The sequence below is a fragment of the Anticarsia gemmatalis genome, chromosome 18, assembly GCF_050436995.1.
Source record: "Anticarsia gemmatalis isolate Benzon Research Colony breed Stoneville strain chromosome 18, ilAntGemm2 primary, whole genome shotgun sequence".
NCBI lineage: Eukaryota > Metazoa > Arthropoda > Insecta > Lepidoptera > Erebidae > Anticarsia > Anticarsia gemmatalis.
The window spans coordinates 2733649-2746316 of NC_134762.1; the positions used below are offsets into that span (position 1 = coordinate 2733649).

The 12668-nt window shown below is 35.6% G+C and overlaps 1 protein-coding gene across 4 annotated transcripts in view; it reads right to left on the reverse strand.

Moving 5' to 3' along the window:
- Window positions 1-1649: 1649 nt before the first annotated feature.
- LOC142980727 (bridge-like lipid transfer protein family member 3B) overlaps window positions 1650-12668 on the reverse strand; it is a 43478-nt gene continuing 32459 nt past the window's right edge. For 3 of the 4 annotated variants that reach the window (XM_076126287.1, XM_076126286.1, XM_076126285.1), the window contains 7 exons: window positions 12135-12249; window positions 11623-11757; window positions 7628-7759; window positions 7044-7187; window positions 6396-6706; window positions 5951-6062; window positions 1650-5551 (listed from right to left, as the gene is read on the reverse strand). In XM_076126287.1, the coding sequence (XP_075982402.1) occupies window positions 5516-5551; window positions 5951-6062; window positions 6396-6706; window positions 7044-7187; window positions 7628-7759; window positions 11623-11757; window positions 12135-12249 (985 nt within the window). In that variant the 3' untranslated portion in view covers window positions 1650-5515. Of the gene's footprint in view, window positions 5552-5950; window positions 6063-6395; window positions 6707-7043; window positions 7188-7627; window positions 7760-9584; window positions 9655-11622; window positions 11758-12134; window positions 12250-12668 lie in introns of those variants that run through there. The other variant, XM_076126288.1, reaches the window with a different exon arrangement.

Below are 12668 nucleotides of genomic sequence, written 5' to 3' on the forward strand. Positions count from 1 at the left end.
AGCAGGGAGGAGAAGCAACTGCTGAAGAAGAGTTGGCGTCCTTCAACTTTAAGCACATATAATGCCCCGTTGAGGAGGTGGGTACAATGGTGTAGAGCACAGGACATCAATTGTAAGAACCCTAATGGTAGAGATGTAGCCAGATTTTTAGCTAGTTTATTTCTTGAAAAGAAGTTTGCCTATAATACGATCTTGTTACACAAGTCTGCTATAGCCACGTATTGTGCGACCATTGGCGATAGCTTGTCCAAAAACTTTTTCATACAACAGGTGTTAAAGGCAATAGCCATCTCAGTTCCTAGATCGCCCTTACCAAAGACGCCAATATGGGACGTTAAGATTCTATTTAATTGGTTAAAAACATCCTCTTGTTCAGGTTCCTTATTTGATATAAGTAGACGAACAGCTCTAGTGTTGTTATTAGCTTCTGGCCGAAGACTGCATGACCTTACCCTCTTAGAACTTGGTGATAAAGGTTTTTCAGAGACTGAGGACACTATAACCTTCTGGCCCAGTTTTGGTTCAAAGACTGATTCTAGCTCTCATAGACAATCAGGTTGGCTTCTTCTCAGACATGAGGACAGTAGTGTTTGTCCAGTCACTCTTATAAAGCAGTATATTAAGGCATCAGAGGCCAGAAGAAGTCAAAATAATCAGATAAGATCTTTATTTATCTCTGTCACTGGGAAGATCAAGTCAGCATCCAAGACAATAATTGCGGGTTGGGTGCGTTCAGTATTCAAATTAGTCAAGATAGATGCCGCTCCAGGTAGTATTAGATCGGCTGTAGCTTCCCGGGGATGGTTAGATAGGAGACCAGTACAAGAAATATTAGAGAGAGGAAACTGGAGGTGCATGGAGACTTTTTCTAAATATTACTGTAAAGAGGTAACTAGAGATGTCAATGAAGAAACTGCAGGTGGTCAGTTATATGATAATTTTAAACCTATTTAGTAATTTCATATAGTTTAGTAGTGTTATTTCCAAGATGATCTCAGTACCAATCTTCCAGTCAATAGAGATTAAGAATTAGAAGATTTAAGTGAATTTATAATGTTAAATTATAGTTACTGATTATAGTTACTGATAGACATGTCATTTGATGATGTTGAGTCTACTTTGCTTATGGTTGTGTTAGGATATAAGAAGTGAAGTTATAATTGATTTATTCTTAGTTTTTGTGTTCAAAAGTTATAATTATACTTAATTAGTTACATAATTAAATTTTTTATGTTTTGTTACTGTAGATGAGTAAGAAAGTGATTTCTGCAATAAAACTGAAATAATTGCCAATCTTAGTCTGGTAAAGTGATAAATTATACTTAATGCTGTTTAATTTTTAAGTTAATAAAAGAGATTGAATTTAATAGTGTTTTTTCTTTAAATTCAGAATTTTCAACATGTTTATTTCACATTGCATTCTTGTGTTTAGTTATTCCTGTTCACCAGCAGATATTAAACAGGTCTTCATAATCATTGCTGTGTTTTCGAAGGCATATAATATGGCTGTTTTGCATAAAAACAAAACAGATATTATATGTTGGAGAAAACACAGCAATGAATCAAGGAGCTTGCTGATGAAGACTGCAATGGCGCTGACAGCGATATTGGCGGTAAAGTAAGTCCCCCGCCCTCTGGTGACCGGAAAGAGCAGGTATTTGACAGATTTGACCGACATTTAGTCAATTGAACAACTAATATTCAGAATCATAGGGATTGCTTCTTCATAATCATTGCTGTGTTTTCTCCAACATATAATATCTGTTTTGTTTTTATGCAAAACAGCCATATTTTACATCGAAAGCCTCAATAGTGCTCGTAACATATTATACAGTACCCCATTAGTTTTTGTTCCTTAATTATTGCTTTATGTTGAATACACTTCACGATCAAAAATAATACAATTGTCTTACTTTCACGGTTCATGAGATACAGCCTTTTGTCAAACAAACAGCGAAATCTTACCCCTGGTTTCTGAGTACATTTAGCGGTATTTTATCTTAGGTAGTATTTGTATATGAATTTAAACGCTATTGAATAGATAAACTACCGCTAAATGAACCTCAGAAACCGAGGGTTAGCGACCTAACGCACCAGCGGTTACATTTTAATATGAGAATTCATGAGCATACAATCACAGACGATTACATGTTAAACTGTAACCGCGCGGCTAATAGCCAGTGCGTAAGGGGGCTTAGTAATACTGCCGTCCTCTAAAACAATTTTGTGGAAAACGGCATTTTGTTTCGAGATATTCGCGAAAAGGCGCGAGAAAAGAAATATGCAATGCTGTTTCCAGATGCTGCTAAAGATATTTCAAATCGCAGTTTCCAGATAGTTACGAAACAGCATTGCATATTTCTTTTCTCGCCCCTTTTTATCAAATATCTCGGAACATTGTTTTTGTAGATAACGGCATTATAGTTAGAGGACGGCAGAATAGAATTCTCGTACTATTTGGGTACGGAACCCAAATAACTAGTTACTTTCAAGAGCATGTCTGTTAGAAAAACATTTTAAGTAGCTTGAAAAAAGTATAAATGTAACTGCTAGCGAAACATTTTCTGCTTTTTTATGTAACTGTAACAATTTTTCTTAACTTATGAATGTTTTTATAAGATAAAAATTACGAAAATAATCTACAAATGTTACTTTTAACTATAATTTTAATGAGGTAATTATGCATTTCCAAATTTTATTAACTGTCAACATTTTTACATACTTTTTTTAATCTATTCAAGTCAAACTTGCGTTGAGCCTCCTAATTATCGCGCAGAGTATAAAACGCACTATTTAACTTTGTGCCTACATACATACATAAAGTCACGCCTGTTATACATGAAGATTTAGCAGAAGCAGACGCGTATTAAATACATCCACGTTTCGCCACTAACAGCAAAGATATCTAACGTCGAGCTACTATTGAAAAATATTTAAATATAATTTAGAAGAGATCGAACTTCGCCCCACATTGGAATAACCTAGTGTTCTTATGATCAGCAGTCGGATATACTACCGACCACGCCACGGAGGCTCTCGAATACTTGTATTTATTTTTCGCCTTCTGCAAAATTATTTGTTCAGACACAAAGTTAAATGGTGCGAATTATAAACTCAAGGGACATTTTCGTCCTAAAAGAAATACGCTTACATTAAAAACGGAGGACAATAATTACAATGGATTGGGGCCTGAAAATATAAATACAACATTTTACATTGTTACTTACACTAAAAATATACATTATATACGCATATGGCCAATTTATTTGTGATTATTATGTATATACCGTATTTATACAGCCAGATTGTATGTACTACCAATTTATATAATGATTTTGTAAATTTATAATCTGACTGTACTGTACCTATCTACATATTTTTTTTAATATTAAGTCGCAGCCAAATAAATTAGCGTTTATTCTAAATACCGCAGTTTACCGACCTAATAATATTTTACATATAAGATCACGGCCAATCCATAATTTACCCAGAAAATCGCATAAAAACAAAATAATTAAAAAAATAAAATTTATTGTATAAAAAAATATTGCAATTTGAAACTATTTTGGCAATGTACAAATGTTCAGTATCACTTTTTGGGTGAAGCTTGCTAGACACATATTCGGTTCGGCATTAAACGGCTAAGCCGAACGGTAAATTCGAACATATGTAGATGAAAAATGCCGTTCCACATCGCCGCGTCTGAATGTTTAAACCGAATTGTGACGATGGGGTCTACTCGATCGGCTCAAGCTAAACAGTAATTGCTTCGAGTCGGTTTTGTTGTTCGATAAATACTGCCGAATCGACGTGTCGGCCCGAATATGTGTTCAAGCCTAATACACGAATGTATTATGATATGCTAAAGGAAGACTGTGGTTAGCCCTAAGACTGCCAAGATATACAAAAAAATTGATTTATGTATTCACAATGTTTGACAGAATAATGATGAATATCAAAATAAGCTGATGTTCAAATTCAAATTCTTTTCTTCTTCTTCTATGTTTTCAGTGATCAAAATTAGACCCGCCATTACAAAACATTAAGCCCCTTTTCGCACTAGTGGTTAACCCCGGTTACGGAGTTGCACCCAACAGCCTGACAATTAATAGCGGTTAAGAGCGTACAATCACAAGCGGTTGCATACTAAACTGTAACCGCGCGGCTAGCCGCTTTCGCGGTTAACCGCTAGTGCGAAAGGGGCCTAAGTGATTTTAAATTCATTAGTTCTTTCGAAATGATAGCATCGGGTGTATGGCAGTGCTAGGGTGTAACCAGGCGTGTTATCAAACACTGTATAATGTCTTAATATTAATCATAAATGCGCACAATAAGTACTTGTGATGATATCAGCATGTTTACAAATCAGGGCCGAAGCATATGCATAAGTATCGAAAGTAATTGAAAAATTATATTGCACTCTATTTATTATTCCAATTTCATCCACAAACCTGTATCTTTTTCTCTCTTATATCTTACATGACTCTTCGATATGCGTTAAAATCTCACCAATCTTCATACTTTATAAAACTCTGAACGAAAATATATCAACGCACTGTATAAGCCTAGCGCAAAGACTGTTATTCAAGCTATAGTTTTCTCTCGCTCTATCGTACATCACAACGTAGATTCGAGCGAGACAAACATACAACACTAAAGAAACAAAATTAATTGATAATCAAAAGATGTTCAATGGAAAAAGGTCATAAGTTTCACAGTAAATAAGACGATTTAAATCCTTCTTGCATTGTCTAGTATAAGCGTATAACACAAAGCAGGAACTAAATCCATAGTATATATTGTACATGTATACAAATCGCAGACGTTTACTCAAATTCTATTTATATTTGACAATTCATTGGCATCATACTATGTACTAACATTTATTTACTACTCGGAGGAAAATACTGAAAAATTTCACACAAGTTATTGCACGTATAACGTGCAATAACTTGTTTCACGTTCGTATTCGTACGCAATTTACGTATACTGAAATGTATGCGTATACGCTTTTGCAAAACTTGATCTATCGTCTCAACCCAGTTTTATATTTGTCTCAAAAATCGTCTGGTTTAAGTCAAAATTGTTATTAGACTGCGTCATCCCATTGCTTAGCAAAAGGTCTCTTTCGTGGCCTTAGCTCATACTGCTATCGTTTTCATTATTTAATGTAAATACCTACTGAGGGTAAGTTAGGTTTCTTGACATGGGAAATATACAATTTCTGATAGTTCCCTTTACACAATAATCTCTCAGCTGGGATCATAGCAAGAGACTTTTGATGGCTTTGATTTCACCGTATGAGAAAAATGTTAGTAGTTAGGTCATATATTGTTTAAGTATTTTCCACCGAGTAATATCCATCGTATAGTTAAATATCTATATCATATAGATATGGGGAGCATCTAGTATGTACAAGGGATGTAGGGTTGTCAAAAGTACACGTTTACGTCTGCTGGTCACCGCAGCACGCCGTGCAGTCGAGGCAGCCCTGCGGCGGACCGCCTCGCGACCGCTATCTTTTTCCGCGACATCCACCTGATAACTGCTCCTGAAAGACATTTTATTAAAAAAAATCAATACATTACATATTTTCAATAAGCCAACGCATTTTTAACCAGTGGAATAACAATGTTTAATAAATAAGCAAGTTTAAACTTACGGTGTAAAATAGACTTCTGACGGATACATGAATACTTATTACAGAATTAATTGAAGAATATGTGTACTATAAGTACTTTCAGCTCAGAATACTGGAAGCATCTATAAAACTATATAGCCTACTTACATGGCCGGGGGAGTTAGTGTGTATCTCAGTTAATGGCCACTATGCAGTACATGACTTTTTTCTCTAATTATGGTGATTAATACGTGATGACAAAGCAGCAGTGTACTGCACAGTGGTCGTCAAATTGACGTAAGCCTTTATGCTTGGATACAATGGTGTTACCTGCAATATCCGCATGGCCTCGAGCAGCTCCTGCTTGTCGGCCAGCAGGCTGGCGGCCTCCTGCTGCGCCGCGTGCACGCACTGCCGCAGCACGGACGCCTCCTCCACTTTACTGAAACAATACCATTATCTTTTCATCATCTTGATTTGCTTTAACAAGATTTTGAGCTTAAATTCCTAGAAACTAGATGTTATTACAAGTATAAAAATAAACACACAGACACACTCACACACAGTTAATTGGAAAATCTGAGTGAAAACGGCTCGAAAGCACTACACTTAGCCAGCCGTAGAGACTTAAACCTTTTGTCTAGATAAACTGAAAATCGTCCTAAGCGATGAGAAATGACAAACATAATATATGTTTAAACCTAATTTCTTCAACTTACAAGAACGTAAACAACAGCTTCAGTTTCAAAAATATAAAACATAAAAACCAACTCACGCTCTCAACTCGCGATTATCCTCAGCTATCCTGCTCAACGTGACCAGTCGTTTCCTTAACTCCTCATTCTCTCTATTCAGCCTGTCTATCTTATCCTTGGCTTCGTCCAGCTCTGGGGTCGGCTGGGGGGTGGCGGGGGAGGCTATAGTGGAGGGGGTCGATACTGGGGGTCCGAGTCTCACGACCCCAGCTGTGTCGCGGGTCATACGTAATGTTGTCAGGTCTACGTCTAAGGGCTGCGGTGGAGGGGAGGAAATTGAGCGGGTAGGACGGTCTTCTATTAGGTGAAGTTTTACGTTTTCTATTAGTACCTGAAATTGAAAGTTTAGTACATGTTTATAAAATATCTCGGTTTTTATTATAAAACAAGTATATGAGGGAGTACTTGGTTCTCATTTGAAGCTGCTAAGAGTTTATGTAGCTCCAGTAGCTAGGAAAGTATATTTTGAAGCAAATTTAAGACACAAATATTTGCATATTGGTCCAACATCACACGATGTAATTTTATTCACACTTTAAGAAGCTTTAATGTTGCAAATCTCATTTTTTACATACAATTTTCATCACAAAAATGTCTCCCATTCAATAATCTAATGAAAAAATTTACTATAATGTTATTTGGTGGAATATATTCCAAGTATTACTTACTTCCAATGGCATAGGTGGCGCCACCACTTCATCTTCTATCAGTTCAGCGAGCGCTAGTGCAGTGCTCATATTTAGAGCTATGCTCAGATCACGCACTCGCGCCTCTAGCAACTCGTCATACGGAGCCAAACCTGATACTTGACCCTGTGGAATATAAACAGATTGAGAATAAATTAACACTTTCTAATAAAAATCGTCGAAGCCCTGATTATTATTTATGTATACTATTGTATACAGTATTTTCTCTTTTTTGGCTCATATTTAATACAGTTTCAAAATTGATTAAAAGTGCAAAAACACTTTAATACCAAGCCTGTTATAATTTAAAGTGTAGCGAATAATGAATTGATTTCTTGTAATAGCTTACTGTCATTTACTGGGCGTGTGACCAAACGGGCTTTATTATTAAGAACATTGTCCGCCACGGGAATTGAACCCGAGACTAGAGTAGTTGTGGATGAAATTTTTTTATAAAAACCGCAAAACTCCTGGTCAAAACCTCCTGATCAGCAGTCACATACACTGTCACTCAGGCAACAGAAGCTTAACTAATGATAACAATATAATAATATTTCTTTTCTTACCTTTTCATCTGGTTGCCTCGGCAGCTGCGTCCTAACAAGCCTGGCGGCGACATTGGGCGCGGGGCGCGCGGCGAGCTCGTCCCCGTCGGCGGCGGGCTCGGACCACGCGCGCGCGCGCATCGAAAACTTGTTCTGTGTTCAGATGGCACGGTTATAGGGAGGGGGGGCACGACACACGGGGTACAGCCGGTACTGCCGAACGTTTAAATGGCAAGTCGTTTGTAATGTAAAGGCATTTTTTGTTTCCTTTTTGAGTTGTAAAATGTAAAGAGTTTGTACCGAATCCCTTGATAAGTGTGCAATGTGTGTTCTCTAATCGGTTTCCTTTATATGAAGAGTTGTAGAACATTAAGTTTGTTCTGAAATCCCATGATGAGTGTTACGTGTGTGTTAAGTTTTAGATGTGAAGTTAATATTAGACTCCACGACAGAAAACACTTTGGTAATTTAAATACGACGGTACAAAATTGAATATTGTCATGGTACTGTATCATAGAAATGAGGACTTAAATAAAAGCAGCGTTTGATAATAATATAATGTTTTTGCAATTTGCAAATATACAATGTTTTTTTTTAATGAAAATGCAACATTTTAACCAGGAGCTAATCCGTGTCACTTAAACATTTAAACCCATACTGTCCCATTATTATACCAGACTTTCCCAAACTCCTCCACCGGTCATTACCTCCATTATTTTATAATTTCGTTTTTTTTAATTAGTTTTTTTTTTGCGTTTTCTAGTACAAATATGTTTGTACTCGTTCGGTAGTAAGGGCTAGAGTAAGACAACACAACACTCGACAAACGTATCACTAGTGCGGGATGAAGATGAAGGGATGTGCGCATGCGACAACAAACATGCAACATTTATGTGTACTGTGTTCCTTTATTATCTGTGCTGTTTGACATTTGACGTACGCTGTCAAAGTGACAGTTGTGGATGTCAGTTAAATGTACTGTTTTGGATTGTTCAAAATGTTTAAAAAGGTATACTTATTTTTTATAAGTTTGTAGTGTTTTAATTTACTTGTCTGTATCATTTGTATCAGACTAGCTTTGAGTAGTCTATCAGATCAATAAATTGACCGATATTGTCTGCGAAAATAAGAAGAATTTTCACTTTTAGCTAGCTCATACTCATCATTAAGTTAACCTATGTATTGTAAACAATATGTTAATTTTACTTTTCTAAATTAGTATAGTAGTCACAAAGTAATACTAGAATACTAAAGTCATTAATTCCATCAGTACATAACAAATCAATTAAATTATATTACTAGCATGCATTATTTAGGCAGAAAACTGCCAAGCTTTGTTCCAACATTGGACCAACATTATAACAGTGTAAAGTTTGCGTGCGTTAGCGGTTTGCTTCCTACCTTTCCGTCAGATGGCGTTAGTGTGGCTAAAATGGCAGATGTGTAAAGATAGCAATGAAGCGGTTTGCAAAGATGTTTCTTGTCACTTTTTAGTGGAATAAAGGCTTGTGTCTTAATAATTTACTGTTACTCATGTATTGAAGGTATTTCGCTTGCAACCCTATAAAGAGCTGAATAATGCTGGCTATTGTTCTTTTTCTAGCTAAGGTCAAAGATATAATAAAATTGTTATTCAACAACTCCTTATTGTCAATTTGCTATTATATTTTAATTTCAAACGCTAATATTTTTTTTATCAGCGGTTTTTTATCAGAACATGGTCGTTTAAATAATCGCCATTTTATTTAACTGACAACAACTAAGGTACCTTCAACTTATGTGGTTATTTGAACACCAAAAAACTGTAGTAAGGCTTCTTGTATATATAACTTTATCAGTTTCAGAAGCAAGCAAGCACTGTTTAGTTAGTACATTAGTCAGTGACAGAAACATCTCCGTCTCACTCACTCGTACACAGACAAACCCCCTTGGCTACGACACATATCCTCTACAACTATGGGCACTCAACATAATGATACCACTACATCGTGTCAAATGATCCATAGATCGTGATCTATAAGATCTATGTTAAATACCTTGAGACGGTTCTTTCGTTTGACGATAGCCGAGCGGGCGGGAATTGCCATAGAGGAAAAAACACACATAGACACATATAGTTAGAGATAAAATGGATGCATTCCAGTTTTGGGAAGGTTTAGAAGCGAGGTATTGTTGGGCGACACAGCCAGGCTTTGCCAACTAGCAGCACAATAATTGATAAAAGAGCTTGGAAGAAGAATCGTGAACCACTATATATGTTAAAAATAAAAGTAAGTATTTTGAATGTTATTTTAGGAAACAGCTTGCTTAATTATGCGTTATTCCTAAGTAACAATCGTATTAAAATACGATAAAAACATCGAAAAATAAATCATGATAATGCCTTAACTGAATGACATTTTCAATCTGCAAATCGGGAATTGAGAATATGGAGTTTATTTAAATCTATTTGCAGATTTAGGATGTGATAAACCTCTTGCATGTTTCAGTCTTAACTAGTCATTAATCTATCTTAGAGTTTAGAGAATAGCCCGTAGCCCAACATTAGCTCGCTTGTACACCCAAAGCCCAACATATTTCTTACAGCGATACACCTCGGGTACAATATACGATGGTTATGGTATGATACGATCATGCACACCTCGTGTTATCACTCGTCAACTCAATCCTACACTGATAAGGACAGGATTGAAGTTTAGAGCGAGGGAAGACAATGTTATTGATTTACTTTTATTTGAAAATTCATTCGTTTTCCACTTTAATTCAATGAAATATTTTTTTGAGAATGTCCCTATATAGTAATTCTTGAAGCTTTCAGGAATAAATGCAAGTAGGCGGTTAATCTGCGTAAACCTTCTTCTTTTTTATGTTTCAGAGCTTACGCAGAACCTTTCGCGAGTATACGTATACGTGTACGTATTCAAGCGCGTACGTACTTAAATATGTGGACGATCCAAAAACGATTAATATATAAGACTAAGAATATTTCGTTACCTTACATATTTATATCGTTCAATTAGCACTCACAGTAGTGCCGTGTTAAGTCTATTCGAACCTATATTTTAGAGTCACGAATGTAGAGTCCTATTAGTAATTCTGATAAAAACATACCTAGTGTTTTAGAGAAAGATACATAAAAATAAAATAATTAAAATTCGCTGCATTAAACAGGCGTATCACTAGAAGAGTAAGTGAAAGACGAATGAAATCGTACTACTAACTGTACCATCAATAACACTGTCTACCTACATCAATGTCAATTAAAATGTATTTCAAAAATAAATATAAACAGGACCGTAATTATCTTCATGCTTCGTTTGTAAAACTGCCATACTTAACGACTGTGTTCAGTGAGACTTTAATAAATACTGTTCAAAACTATTTGGATTCATCTTTATTTCGAACAAAATTGAGTCGTGGTGTAAAAAAATGTTCTAAAAGGTGATTTCTTATGAAATTAGTACATTTATTTGTTGTATTGGAAAAATGATTCCGTAGAAAACAAAAGGCTTACCAGTAAATTAATAGACAAAGTATGTTAAGATTTTCAAGTAATATATATTTTTGTATCATTTTTCCAATACAATTTATGTGTGTTTAAAACATCAAACGTTATTTGTGGCTGTTCGAGGTAGTTGTAGCATACTGTAAAAATATTTGTACTGTCTGTCACATATATGTCATATGTCGCCATGTAAGTAAAGATGAGTCGGAATATGACCTAATTAGAGAAATTCAATTCGAATTTAGTTTAACTAACTGACGACAAACTCTCGCACCAAATTTCATATTAACATTTATTGTCAATTAAACATAACGTTTTTAACTAGAAAACGCGTAATTCAAACCTTCAGATTTCAATTACCAGAACAAATTTTCATCAACTATCCGTACAATTTTCCACTTTCAAGGAAATAAACTTCTTCAAAATCCCGTCTCAATCATTTACAATACACATACAACATCCTCAAACAGCCAACAATATTAAAAAACAGCATTAAATTATAAACACATACCTGGAACTCGTCCCACGGTATGGCGGAACACTCGTCGGACTTGAGGTCGTCGGCCGCGAGCCGCAGTGACGTGTTCCCGCCACCGCTCTGTTGTACTATGTGGATGTTGTTTAAACGCCAAGTACTTGTTGATATCTGTAGTTTATACACGCTATTGTAGTTTTGGTTACGATACATTTTAAGATTAAGAAGTAGGACCAACATTTTTAGTGATAGTTTTCGTAGAAGTAAAGTTGCACGTAAGTTTGCACGTGTACGTTAAACTCAGTGCGTGCACGAAAGAAGGATTAAGTGTTAAAGAAAAAACTTTTAGTTGAATATTAATATATACAATGTCGAAAAAGGGGAACATCTTTTATGCATGCGTAACATAATTTGTGTCTTTTTCAATCTCACATTTAGTTGTGTTAGCCGCCACAAGCAATTCAGTACAGTGATCTTTCAGGCCTACAACTTTAATGCTTGAAATAATTCTATCAGTTTGTATGCAGGATTATAAGACTTAGTCATACCACATCTCGTCTCCTACACGAGCTGGTGACGGAATGATCGCTGGGAGACGAGGAACGTTCTACCACTTCGGCTGCTACTTCCACGCCGCTTGATGCACGACCGTGTTCAAACTCTCTGTAATAATAATTTAATATTATTATAAATAAAAAATGTATTAGAAGTGGTTCACTGATATTTTTTTAATAATAAAAACTAATTTCTTTTCGGCCTCTGTAGGTTATTTATTGGGCACTCGATTTAAATGAACTAATTCCATAGCTATTCATTCATATACTGATGTGTGAAAATCTAAGTAATTTAAAACGTTTGATTTCTTTGTGAAAAGACACAAAAAGATCAAACATAAGATCATAAGATTTTCATCAATTAATTTGAGTAGCTTGCGAAAGAAAGAAAATCAGTCAAACCTCAGAAATAAATTGTGTTTTTCAATCAAATCCATACTAATATTATAAATGCGAAAGTAACTCTGTCTGTCTGTCTGTCTGTCTGTCTGTCTGTCTGTCTGTCTGCTACTCAATCACGCCTAAACT